At 44.2% G+C, this 12,500-nt stretch overlaps 1 protein-coding gene across 3 annotated transcripts in view; it reads right to left on the bottom strand.

Moving 5' to 3' along the window:
* LOC125033447 (protein yippee-like 2) overlaps window positions 1–12,500 on the bottom strand; it is a 108,351-nt gene that overhangs the window by 33,053 nt on the left and 62,798 nt on the right. For 2 of the 3 annotated variants that reach the window (XM_047624962.1, XM_047624961.1), the window contains exon 2: window positions 15–67. The exons of the other annotated variant lie outside the window; for it this stretch is intronic. In XM_047624962.1, the coding sequence (XP_047480918.1) occupies window positions 15–45 (31 nt within the window). In that variant the 5' untranslated portion in view covers window positions 46–67. The remainder of the gene's footprint in view (window positions 1–14; window positions 68–12,500) is intronic. 3 annotated transcript variants of the gene reach the window in all.

Here is a 12,500-nt window from a genome sequence, read left to right on the forward strand (position 1 = left end):
AATAGACAGCTTACCATTTGAAACCCAAGAGAGCTCCTCATCCATTCGACTGTTTCACGGCACCAACCTGTAAAATACACCAAATTGTAAGAATTGTCATTCTGGGATACAAAGCTTACCGAAAAATTTAAAATATTTATTAAAATAACATTGTCATGGCGAGACAGATGGAAAATAATACGAACAGAAAATATTCGCATTTGATTCCTCCTCATTAGGCTTCCTCTGCCAATATCATAACATTAAACATAAGAAAAACATATGAAATACAATTACACATACAAATAAAGAGAATAAGGCATGGATGGATGGTGGATAAATGGCTCTCTGAATTCAAATGAAGGCCGGAGAGAACCTTGCCATTGGTTCAGGTAATAACCATGTCATATTTCAGGAAAGAAAATAGGAAGTTTAATTGGTTTTGTGCGATAATAAAAATGAGCAAAGGAGAACGCCATACTAGAAAAAGGCCTGGAATACAACTCAATATCTGGAGAAAAATAAGCTTGAGACAACTGATGATTGGAAGATCCATAAATTAGCAATCATAATGACACAGATAATAAAAGCATCTACAACTAATGAAAAAACAATAATGGTAGTATGATTTTAAATAACAATAATAATGTGCATAACAATGAAGAAATAGTAATGATGAATATTGAGGTGATATAATCAGTAACAATAGTAGAAGTGAAAGTAACATTAGCAGCAACTACAAAAATAATGGCAATAGAGATCAACATATATCATAAACTTAAGAATAATGACACTGTAAGTACAAAACTGGTAATGGTGATATTGACAAATGATGCTCATGATGATTAGAAAAAAGACTATTCCTGTTAATAATAATAATAATGAAAAAGTAATAATAACAATAATAAGAATAATAATAACAATAATAAAAATAATAACAAAAATAACAAAGATAATAATCTTAATAATAACAATAATAATAATAATAATTTTAATAACAACACTACTACTACTACTAATAATAATAGTAACATTAACAACCCTACTACTACTACTACTACTAATAGTAACATTAACAACAATAATATTAAAAAAATAATAAGACTACTGATAACAATTATAATTAATAATAATAATAATAATAATAATAATAATAATGACAACAACAAGTATATCAATGATATTGATAATGATAATTATAGAAATAATAATAAATGTAATAGTAGTAATAATAACAATAAAAATGTGGGCTGTACTTTGGTATAAAAGCATAATGCAAAATCATGCAAACAAATGCAAAAATGAAAAAAGTGACAATAATAATGACAGAGTTGCATTCATGACAGGAGAGAAAAAAATAATACCTCCTCTTCCTCATATTAATAATAATAATAATAATAATAATAATAATAATAATAACAAAACAACAAAATTTCATAATAATAGGAATAGTAATAATAATAATAATGATAACAATAATGGTAATAACAAGAACAACAATAACAACAATAATAATAGTAATAATAATAACAATAATAATGATAATGATAATAATAATAATAATAGCAACAACAACAATATCAATAATAATAATATTAACAATAATAACAACAATAACACTAAAGATATCAAGGACAATACATAAAACAAATCAATATCCAAACAAGTTAAGCTTGCAAGGATAACAACAATTCATAACAACAATGCAACATAATAATAATAATAATAATAATAATAATAATAATAATAATAATAATAGTTAATAATAATAATAATAATAATAATAATAATAATAATAATAGTAATAATAATAATAATAAAAATAATAATAATAATAATAGTAATAATAATAATAATAATATGTGATGCCAAAAAGGTGATATATAATAATGCTGGTGTAAAATATAAGTAGTAATCATAATATCAGCAGTAGTGATGTATTACTAATGTTAAAAATCCCTCAGTAAATGTAACAAAAACAATAAAATCATAATGAAAAATAATCACACAAGCATGCAAATTATAACGATAATGATAATAAAAATAATAATCAGATTCATAATAATGACAGCGATAATGATGATGATGATAACACTATAACAATAAAGCTATCATTACCACCAAAACTAATGGCAGTCGAATACTATTATGAGAGCAGTGATGCAAGAACTAACAGAAAGATCCAACATAATATGTACTACATATACTACATTACATTATATAACACACACACACACACACACACACACACACACACACACACACACACACACACACTCATATACTTACAAATAAATATAAATGTGTATATATATTATTCATTATATATATATATATATATATATATACATATATATATATATATATATATATATATATATATATATATATATATATAAAAACATACAAACAAACAAACACACACATACACACACTTATTAGTATCAAACAAAATCAAAGAAAACGAGAGAGATGAATAGGAGAACAAAGGTGAACATGACAGTCAGAAAACATCACAAACAACAGCAACAACAACAACAACAGTTTCGAAAAACGGGGTAGAAATTCGCGAAGGCCTCTCTCGTGCAACGCCCCTTCCACGGCCTCTGCAGAAGGCGAAGGGGAAGGGCGAGGAGGCGCAGGTAATTACATATAGGCGGAACAAAAAAAAATAATGCTTGAGAGAGAGAGGGGGGGCGGGGGAGGGGAGAGAAAGAAAGAAAGAGAGAGAGAAAGAGAGTTAGAGATAGAGATAGATAGAGAGAGATAGAGAGATAGAGATAGAGAGATAGAGATAGAGATAGAGAGAGAGAGAGAGAGAGAGAGAGAGAGAGAGAGAGAGAGAGAGAGAGAGAGAGAGAGAGAGAGAGAGAGAGAGAGAGAGAGAGAGAGAGGGGAGGAAGGAGAAAAGGAGTGAGAAGAGAGAAGGAGAAAGACCAAGCGGGAGTGGGAGAGAGAGAGAGAGGGAGAGAGAAAAGGGAGAGGAGATAGAGAATAATAATAAATTCTCCCGATGCGTGTGCTTCACAGTGTGTGTGTATGAATCATATGTGTATTTCCTCCCCTGGCAAAGGATCTTTCCACAGCCAGGCAACACCGGATAGGGCCATGCCTGCGTGGAGGAAATTCTCTCTCTTTCGCTTTGCTTCCACGATTTCTACCAGCGAGCGCTGTCCGTGTTAAAGACGACAACGCGCTGGGCAGGGGCCGCTTCTCGCCGCTTCTCCTCGCCGCATGGACACCCAGTGCGCAGTTGCCTTATCACGCACACAAAGACACGATACGACTGAATGCATGGCAAATATTCAGAAGAGTGGGGAAATACGTCGATGTTTATTTATTAAAACAAATACACAGTTAACTTGCATCAAATCATGTCAACATACATTTACTCACACGTAACCATGAATATACATAGCAATACCAACGTATACTTTAAAATATTGTACGAAACACTGTAAAACGGCAGACATAAAGAGCCTAACACCCGCATAAGCACAGCTAATAAACAGAAAATAGTCAACAACCAAATACACTCAACAACAGCAGCCCTAACAAAAATAAACGAAGGCGAGGACACACACACCAACCTACGTGCAATTACAAAAGACATTCACATTGCTTACGTAATCACCAAACCATATATAGGTCTATATATACACACACTAAAGCTAAAAAAATATATATATCCCGCAAACGGCTTACCCAAAAGAAAACCACCATATAAGGAAAAGTTCTTAGCGAAGCCGAAAACAGAACACACCCAGTCTCGTGCTGTGTTGCCCTGCCCTCCCCTCCCACCCTTACCCCTACCCCAACACACCAGCCATTGAGCCGAAACGAATGATAAGAAAAGGGTGGTGGAGAAGAAGAAAGGGAGAGAAAGAGAAGCGTTCTATTCTTATTTGAGATTTACATAACACTGTAACCAGCCATCTGGAAAATAATACTCAACGAGTAATATCTTTGCCTCCCCCCTTTCTCCCCATCTATTCCTCGTTCTCTCCATTTCAATTTCTGTCAAATTTTCTCGCACTAGCAGAAAAAAAGTGTCGCCTAATCTATTAACATTTCTTCAGAATCCTAAAACGTGAGTCACAACCGACAGTTTTGAACTCAAGAACAGCTCGGAGAGGACCTCAAGTGGCAGAGCTCGAGAGGAAGGGGAGGAGGAGGGAGAGGGAGGGGAATAAGAGAAGGTAAAGATAAACAAAATGTTCAATTACCTGCTATCGCCTGTGAAGTCTAACGTTTGTATTCAGATAATATTTTTAGGCCTAAGCCGATTCATTCCCTCTCTACCGCATTCCCCGTTTTCTACGCCCACCCTCGCATAGGCCTACATCATTTCCTCCTCCGACTCTCACAATCTATCCTTCTCAATATCAGCTCTCTCCTCTTTATATCTGTCTGCCTGTCCTAAATAACGGACGTACACAGACAGACACAGGAACACACACACAAGACCATCACAATCGAAGTACAAGAATGACCAATTAACCTTTTTGCTTGTGGTTCGAGGCCGCCCATCGTGTTGCGGACGGGAGGCGCTGGTCCACCTGTGAGCTGCATTTCCTGTTCGTTTAGTTCAACCAATGGCGGAGTATGAGAGTGAAAGAGAGGGAGGGAGAGCGTGTGTGGGTGATGGAGGGAAAAGAGGAAAAGGGAAAGGGTGAAAGGAGCGATGTGTATGTGTGTGTGTGTGTGTGCGTGTGTGTGTGTGTGTGTGTGTGTGTGTGTGTGTGTGTGTGTGTGTGTGTGTGTGTGTGTGTGTGTGTGTGTGTGTGTGTGTGTGTGTGTGTAGATAAATTGATAGATAAAAAAGGAGAAAGAGAGGGAGGGGGAGAGGGGGAGAGGGGGAGAGGGGGAGAGGGGGAGAGAGGGAGAGAGGGAGAGGGAGAGGGAGAGAGAAAGAGGGGGAGGGAGGGGGGAGGGGTAGGGAGGGGGGGAGGGGGAGGGAGAGAGAGGGAGAGGGAGAGGGAGAGAGAGAGAGAGAGAGAGAGAGAGAGAGAGAGAGAGAGAGAGAGAGAGAGAGAGAGAGAGAGAGAGAGAGAGAGAAAGAGAGAGAGAAAGAAAGAGAAAGAGAGAGAATGAATCAAACGACAACCACATCTAAATTTCTTCCTTCATTAAACAAGAATATCATCACAACAAAAGCACAGCTAACAAAATAATCAGTGCAAAGTCCACTGTAATATCATAATACATAGTCATACACAGAATAAACAAAAACACAAGCACGTGCGCGCGTGCGTCTGCTGTTCTCTACACAAACAATCAGCTTTTAATCACCAAACGGTACAGAGCCGTAACACAACCTTTATGGAACGACGAGGTGATAAGACCTCAAGGTTACCCGCTCCCCGCCCCTCCCCAACCCCATTCAGCCGTCCCCTCCCTCACCCCAGCTTCAGCCCCATTCAGGAGTCCCCTCCTCCAACCATTCCCCTCCCCCAATCAGGAGGCCCCCGCCCAACCATGCCCAGCCTGGCTCAAGGCTGTGCGCACGCGTGCCCGCTCGCCGCCATGCAAAGTGTTACATCAATCCCTTATTTGTCGGTCCGTTTTATAAACAGACCAACGGCGGTTATGTAGAGCGCAAGGGAGAAAATAGCGATACATTCTTCAATACTATTAGTAATACAAATAACCACATCCACATTATCGGGGCCTTCACGATAATAATAGCCTCTGTAAATAAAAAGAAAAAAAAAAAAGGACATTTTACAATGTACAGTTTACTAAGCCTAAAACGTGGAGGTAAAAAATGGTTTCAATCTTATACTCTTATGCGGATATTTCGTGGTTTTCTTCATCCTTTTCCTCTTCCATCTATGATTTTTAACCCTTTCCTCTTCTCCCTCACACTGCACTCATCACGTACTCTCGCTCCAATTCACTTTGAATACACCCTTCTCATGCCATACAAACTTACGCCTTTTTCCTTAGCTATTTCCCCCGTCTTGCTGTTTCCCTTTCTCTCTATTGTTTGATTCTAAAAATTCATTCTTATCAGTTTTTGCTAGGATATGAATAGTCTGACTCTGTTAATTCTCTTGTAAGATAGACACATTTTGAAATTCACATAACTTTTTCGCCCTGCCAACTCCCTGCCGCGGCTACAGTCTTGCCATCATTCCTTGCATTACCTTTGTGCCACTGTTCTCTTCCATCTCCCTCCCTGTCTGTCTGCTTGCCTCATTGTCTGTCTGTCTGTCTGTCCGTCTTATCTGTCTGTTCACTATATGTGTTTATCCGTCTGCCTTGCCTGTCTGTTTGTTCACTATACGTGTTTGCCCGTCTGCCTTGCCTGTCTGTTTGTTCACTATATGTGTTTGCCCGTCTGTCTTGCATCTATTTGTCAGACGAGCGTTTTTTCCCCTCTTACCCTCCTTTAATCTCCCTCCCTTTTCATCGCTATCTCCCTCTAGCTTCCTCATTACCCAGATGTTTTATTTCCCTCTGGCACCGCCCTCGCCCTATCCCTCCCTCATGTCAATGTTTGCCAGGCTCCATCCGGAGGGGCGAACGAGCCTGGGACAGTCGAGGTGGATGGGTAGGTGGGTAGGTGGGTGGGTGGGTAGGTGGGTAGGTGGGTAGGTGGGTAGGTGGGTAGTGGGTAGGTGGGTAGTGGGTTCAGATAGCGAGCTGGATTAGGGAATGGGGATTGAGTGTTGTGTTTGTATCTTTATGCTCATTAGTAAAACAATAGTTATAATGTTCATGATTAAGCTATTGACCCAATCGACACGGATGACAAGAATACATGCCATTGCCACAGTAATGTAAATTTATTTATTGTATTTATACATAGACGGCTCTACAAGTGCTTAGTCACCAAAGAGTCGGTTACAAGTCCAATCTTACCAGTTTACCCTTTTCCTCGATTTTTTAAATGTTTCTTTTGTATTATTTAATAGAGGAGGAGGAGGAGGAGGAGGAGGAGGAGGAGGAGGAGGAGGAGGAGGAGGAGGAGGAGGAGGAGGAGGAGGAGGAGGAGGAGGAGGAGGAGGAGGAGGAGGAGGAGGAGGAGGAGGAGGAGGAGGAGGAGGAGGAGGAGGAGGAGGAGGAGGAGGAGGAGGAGGAGGAGGAGGAGGAGGAGGAGGAGGAGGAGGAGGAGGAGGAGGAGGAGGAGGAGGAGGAGGAGGAGGAGGAGGAGGAGGAGGAGGAGGAGGAGGAGGAGGAGGAGGAGGAGGAGGAGGAGGAGGAGGAGGAGGAGGAGGAGGAGGAGGAGGAGGAGGAGGAGGAGGAGGAGGAGGAGGAGGAGGAGGAGGAGGAGGAGGAGGAGGAGGAGGAGGAGGAGGAGGAGGAGGAGGAGGAGGAGGAGGAGGAGGAGGAGGAGGAGGAGGAGGAGGAGGAGGAGGAGGAGGAGGAGGAGGAGGAGGAGGAGGAGGAGGAGGAGGAGGAGGAGGAGGAGGAGGAGGAGGAGGAGGAGGAGGAGGAGGAGGAGGAGGAGGAGGAGGAGGAGGAGGAGGAGGAGGAGGAGGAGGAGGAGGAGGAGGAGGAGGAGGAGGAGGAGGAGGAGGAGGAGGAGGAGGAGGAGGAGGAGGAGGAGGAGGAGGAGGAGGAGGAGGAGGAGGAGGAGGAGGAGGAGGAGGAGGAGGAGGAGGAGGAGGAGGAGGAGGAGGAGGAGGAGGAGGAGGAGGAGGAGGAGGAGGAGGAGGAGGAGGAGGAGGAGGAGGAGGAGGAGGAGGAGGAGGAGGAGGAGGAGGAGGAGGAGGAGGAGGAGGAGGAGGAGGAGGAGGAGGAGGAGGAGGAGGAGGAGGAGGAGGAGGAGGAGGAGGAGGAGGAGGAGGAGGAGGAGGAGGAGGAGGAGGAGGAGGAGGAGGAGGAGGAGGAGGAGGAGGAGGAGGAGGAGGAGGAGGAGGAGGAGGAGGAGGAGGAGGAGGAGGAGGAGGAGGAGGAGGAGGAGGAGGAGGAGGAGGAGGAGGAGGAGGAGGAGGAGGAGGAGGAGGAGGAGGAGGAGGAGGAGGAGGAGGAGGAGGAGGAGGAGGAGGAGGAGGAGGAGGAGGAGGAGGAGGAGGAGGAGGAGGAGGAGGAGGAGGAGGAGGAGGAGGAGGAGGAGGAGGAGGAGGAGGAGGAGGAGGAGGAGGAGGAGGAGGAGGAGGAGGAGGAGGAGGAGGAGGAGGAGGAGGAGGAGGAGGAGGAGGAGGAGGAGGAGGAGGAGGAGGAGGAGGAGGAGGAGGAGGAGGAGGAGGAGGAGGAGGAGGAGGAGGAGGAGGAGGAGGAGGAGGAGGAGGAGGAGGAGGAGGAGGAGGAGGAGGAGGAGGAGGAGGAGGAGGAGGAGGAGGAGGAGGAGGAGGAGGAGGAGGAACCACTGCAACGTGATGGTGACGTAAGTGTGACGTCATGAGCCTCCCTGATCAATGGCGTGCGGGAAGCCTGAAAATGTCAGGTAGGCAATTACAGTCAGGCATAGGCTAAGACTTCCTCTACTTCTTGCTGCAGGCTCCTGGTTGGCGCTCCCTGCCGATGGTTTGAGGAACACTATACTGTACTGATACGCAATACAAAGCACGCCCACCGTCTAGAGCATTCTGAGAAAGCACATTATACAGGGAAATATATATATATATACAACAGAGATAAAGCTTAATTTCGTAAAGTAACGCAACAGATCAAGCAAGAATATCAAAACACAATTGCCTTTTTATATATGCACAAAATACAACATAATACGGCTACACTCTCACACGAATATACAAAAAAAAAAAAAAAAAAATGTAAAGCAACCACTGAATATACAAAAATGAACACGAGCAGAAAAACAACAATAACAACAACATTTCAGCCGTTAGAAACTCATTTGTTTTTATGAGTCAATATTCATCACAGAGCATGAATATATCAAATCTAAAATACCTTAGTAAAAACGACTTTTCAGCCTTATTAATATATAAAAAACAAAAAATAAACAATAAAAAAACGTTAGTTATAAGATAAAATATAAACAAAGAAACGCTAGCCTCAAGACATATGCGTAGAAAATTACGATAAAAAATACTTTTAAAATATCTAAAGATTCTGTAATGGCGCCTGAAAGGTGGAAATGGCTCTGGAACATAAGGTCACGCCAGATGGACGTGTCACATGCTTTCGCTCTAGGAAAGGTTACGTAATTTGGTACCCTCATCTTTGACAAATGCAAATATATCGTTCTTTTCACTATCGCGTTTTATATAGAGCATGGAAATATATTTTCTCCAGTTTTGGGTTTCTCTTTTTTTACGCACTATAAAAATATCTCTTTCCAAACCGTACGTCACGAGATCACACAAAATGGGACGGGCGGCGGCCGACAATCGCGTGTCGGGTCCGCTGACGTGCGGGGGAAAATGGGAAAGCAAATTCAGCGCGATCTTGCACAGATCGAAACATGCAACTATAATACAACCTCAATACTTAGATGAGGAAAAGAAGGAGTAGGCTTTACTTGGACGTTCTGTATTCTCAGGAATGGCAACGACCAAATATTTCCTAAATTTATATATAAGCACACATTAAGTTGCTGCTGAAATCTCCCAAAGTCGACCTGGCAGAAACAGACTCAGACAAAATGGATCAGCATTACTGCTTCGATTCCTGTGAAGCCACGCATGGACACACATAAATGGCGGTTGCTTGGGAGCCTACATTCGCGGCAAGAGGAGGTGCCACCTCCTGGCAGCTTATGCAAGATCCGCCTCCCAATTCTCACTCCTGGAAAGACACTGGGTTACCCGGTGAACCGCAGCATACAGGTGACAAGGCGCCTGACCGCCGATTCCACTGCCGTGATACCAAGCAGCCCTCGCTTGACCGTGCAGCCAATGTAACCCCAAATCAGAAATACCACGAGTGCATGAACCCTCGGGTCGTGCCGAGCCCTCTTGCATGACCACCGTGCAGCCTTCCCGACCAGGTCATGCGCCCCCTACCCCCAATCTCCCCTTCTCCTCCCTGCCGCCACCTCCTCCTCTCCCCAATACACACTACCCCACCCCCAAGCCGCCTCTACACCAATGGCCCTTGCCAAGTTACGTCTGCAGCCGCCCGACGTCAAGCAGAGGAAGACTTACAAACTCGGATTCCACGTAGTTATACTTATATATGTAATACGTACAATCAGACCCATACAAATCCTCTGTAAATATACGTAATGTGAACAGACACAGTCAACCACAAACGCACGCACACAAGCATCATACCAATCCCAGGCAGCTCGCAAGGAACGAAAGGCGATTAGTAATGCAGAAATGACACAGATGAGGCAGACCGCAGAAACCTAATCCCCAATTAACAATAAATATTAGCACAGAACACACCGAGTCCTGGCCTGGAACAGACCGTCTCTCCATACCCGGACGTCATACCAGGATGATTCTGGCCATTCGATGCCCTTCTCGAGTCATTTCCCACGTGATTCTTTTCTACCAACACCTTTTAACTTCGTCCACCCCCTTACACAGCACCTAAATTTTTATTATTCTTTCTTTCCACCGTCCATCTTTTTATTCTATCTTTTCAGCCATCTGTCATCCATAAACTATTTGTCTTCCATGATTCACGTTCCATTTCTTAACATCCTTTCATCATCTACGTCTTAAACCTACTCTCCCACCACTTAGAATCTGCCATCTACCATTCCGCGACCACTTGTATGTGCCCATCTACCACTAAACCACCCCTACATTTATCAATCTTCACTGCGCCACCCCTAGGTTACTTCCCGAACATCACATGACCCTCACTCTACACTTACAGCACTAACGGCTTCTACCCTTGTGCCCCAATGAGCAAGCGGGGGCAGCCGTCCCTCTCTTCCACAGCCAAAACTGAATCCTCCATTTCATTCCACAACAGCACACCAGCATTCCGCCACGAGCCATGACCTCTGCCGGAGCCACCGCGCACGGGCCTCAAACCCTAACCCTCAGTCGATAAGCTCAGAATAGTACACAAAGCTTAGAGACACGACAGCGTGGGTAGAAAACGTCGGTGTTTTTGACGTGATAAGGTCGACCTCCACGCTATAAACATTTAGGTATTGATGAATCGCCAAGGGAGATAAATAGTGTCTTTCAATTGTTACGAGGACAAGGACTTGTGTACACACACACATAAACACACACGTGTGTGTGTTTATGTAGGCGCGCGCGCGCATGCGTATGTCACATCCATTTTCAAATACTAACGTAAACACAACATCCAAACAGCCGGCAATCAACGGGCAAAGCAGCGAGAGACTCGGCCCACCCCCATCCCTGCCCCCGCCGCCTGAATCGGCGCAGCAAACAAACAAACAAACAAACAAACAAACAAACAAAGCGTTCGAGAGGCGCGTGTACTCAGCCGCGCACAGTGTTGCCAACAGGAGGTAGTACTTTTTCTTGTGTACATGTATTTAAAGCTCATCTGGGTGCACTGAGACCGATATCTTAACATTCTGACTCCACGTGTCGCTTTTATGCGCGCAAAATGTCCTGTTCATGTTCACTAGTACTCAGGATGAAAAGTAGCGGCGTTCAAGTGGCAGTACTTCCCACATTACATTCAACAGGTGACCATCCCGTCCTGCCCGTGTTACCAACCCGAATTTAAACACATTCCCACCCGCCCTAAAAAAAATAACCTTCATTTAAGCTCTCGACGACACCAGCAACGAATGAGAATACCCATTACAACAACGACACTTAAACACACGAGGACAGACTAATACGCACTCCAACACACACATGGTGACCCCAAGCCATCAATGACGCAGGTGAGCAGCCCGAACAGCAGCAGCACAACGCAGGCTCACAATAGCCGTCAACAGCTGATCACCACAACAAACGGGTGCCAGTAAACACACGCACGCTGCCGGGCTTGGCTGCGTCTGCCACTCCGCGTCGCCTGCCTTGGGCCGTTTTCTTCGATTTCCCCGACAGGGACTGCGTTATCACGTACTTCAAGTGAGTGAGGATGAGAGAGAAGGAGAAAGAGAATGTGAAAGCGAGGAGGGGGGAGAGCGCGAGAGCGAGAGCGAGGGAGAGAGAGAGGGAGAGAGAGGAGAGAGGGAGAGAGAGGAGAGAGGGAGAGGGGGAGAGAGGGAGAGAGGGAGAGAGAGGGAGAGAGGGAGAGAGAGGAGAGAGGAGAGAGGGAGAGATAGGAGAGAGGGAGAGAGGGAGAGAGGGAGAGAAGGAGAGAGAGGAGAGAGGGAGAGAGAGGGAGAGAGAGGAGAGGGGGAGGGGGAGAGAGAGGGGGAGGGGGAGAGAGAGGGGGAGGGGGAGGGGGAGGGGGAGGAGGAGGGGGAGAGAGAGGGGGAGGGAGAGGGAGGGGGGGAGGAGGAGCCAGCTTGGTGAGGGTGAGAAAGGGAAGGGCTACAGAGGGGCGTTCATGGCAGGGGGAAGGAAGTGGACAGAGAGAGAGCAAATGCAAAAAGAGTTATAACAATTATGACGACAAAGAAAATGAATACCTATATCTATCTATCTATCTATCTATCTATATATACATATATAAATATATAATATATATATATATATATATATATATATATA

This window comes from Penaeus chinensis, chromosome 16 (genome assembly GCF_019202785.1).
Source record: "Penaeus chinensis breed Huanghai No. 1 chromosome 16, ASM1920278v2, whole genome shotgun sequence".
NCBI classification, from domain to species: domain Eukaryota; kingdom Metazoa; phylum Arthropoda; class Malacostraca; order Decapoda; family Penaeidae; genus Penaeus; species Penaeus chinensis.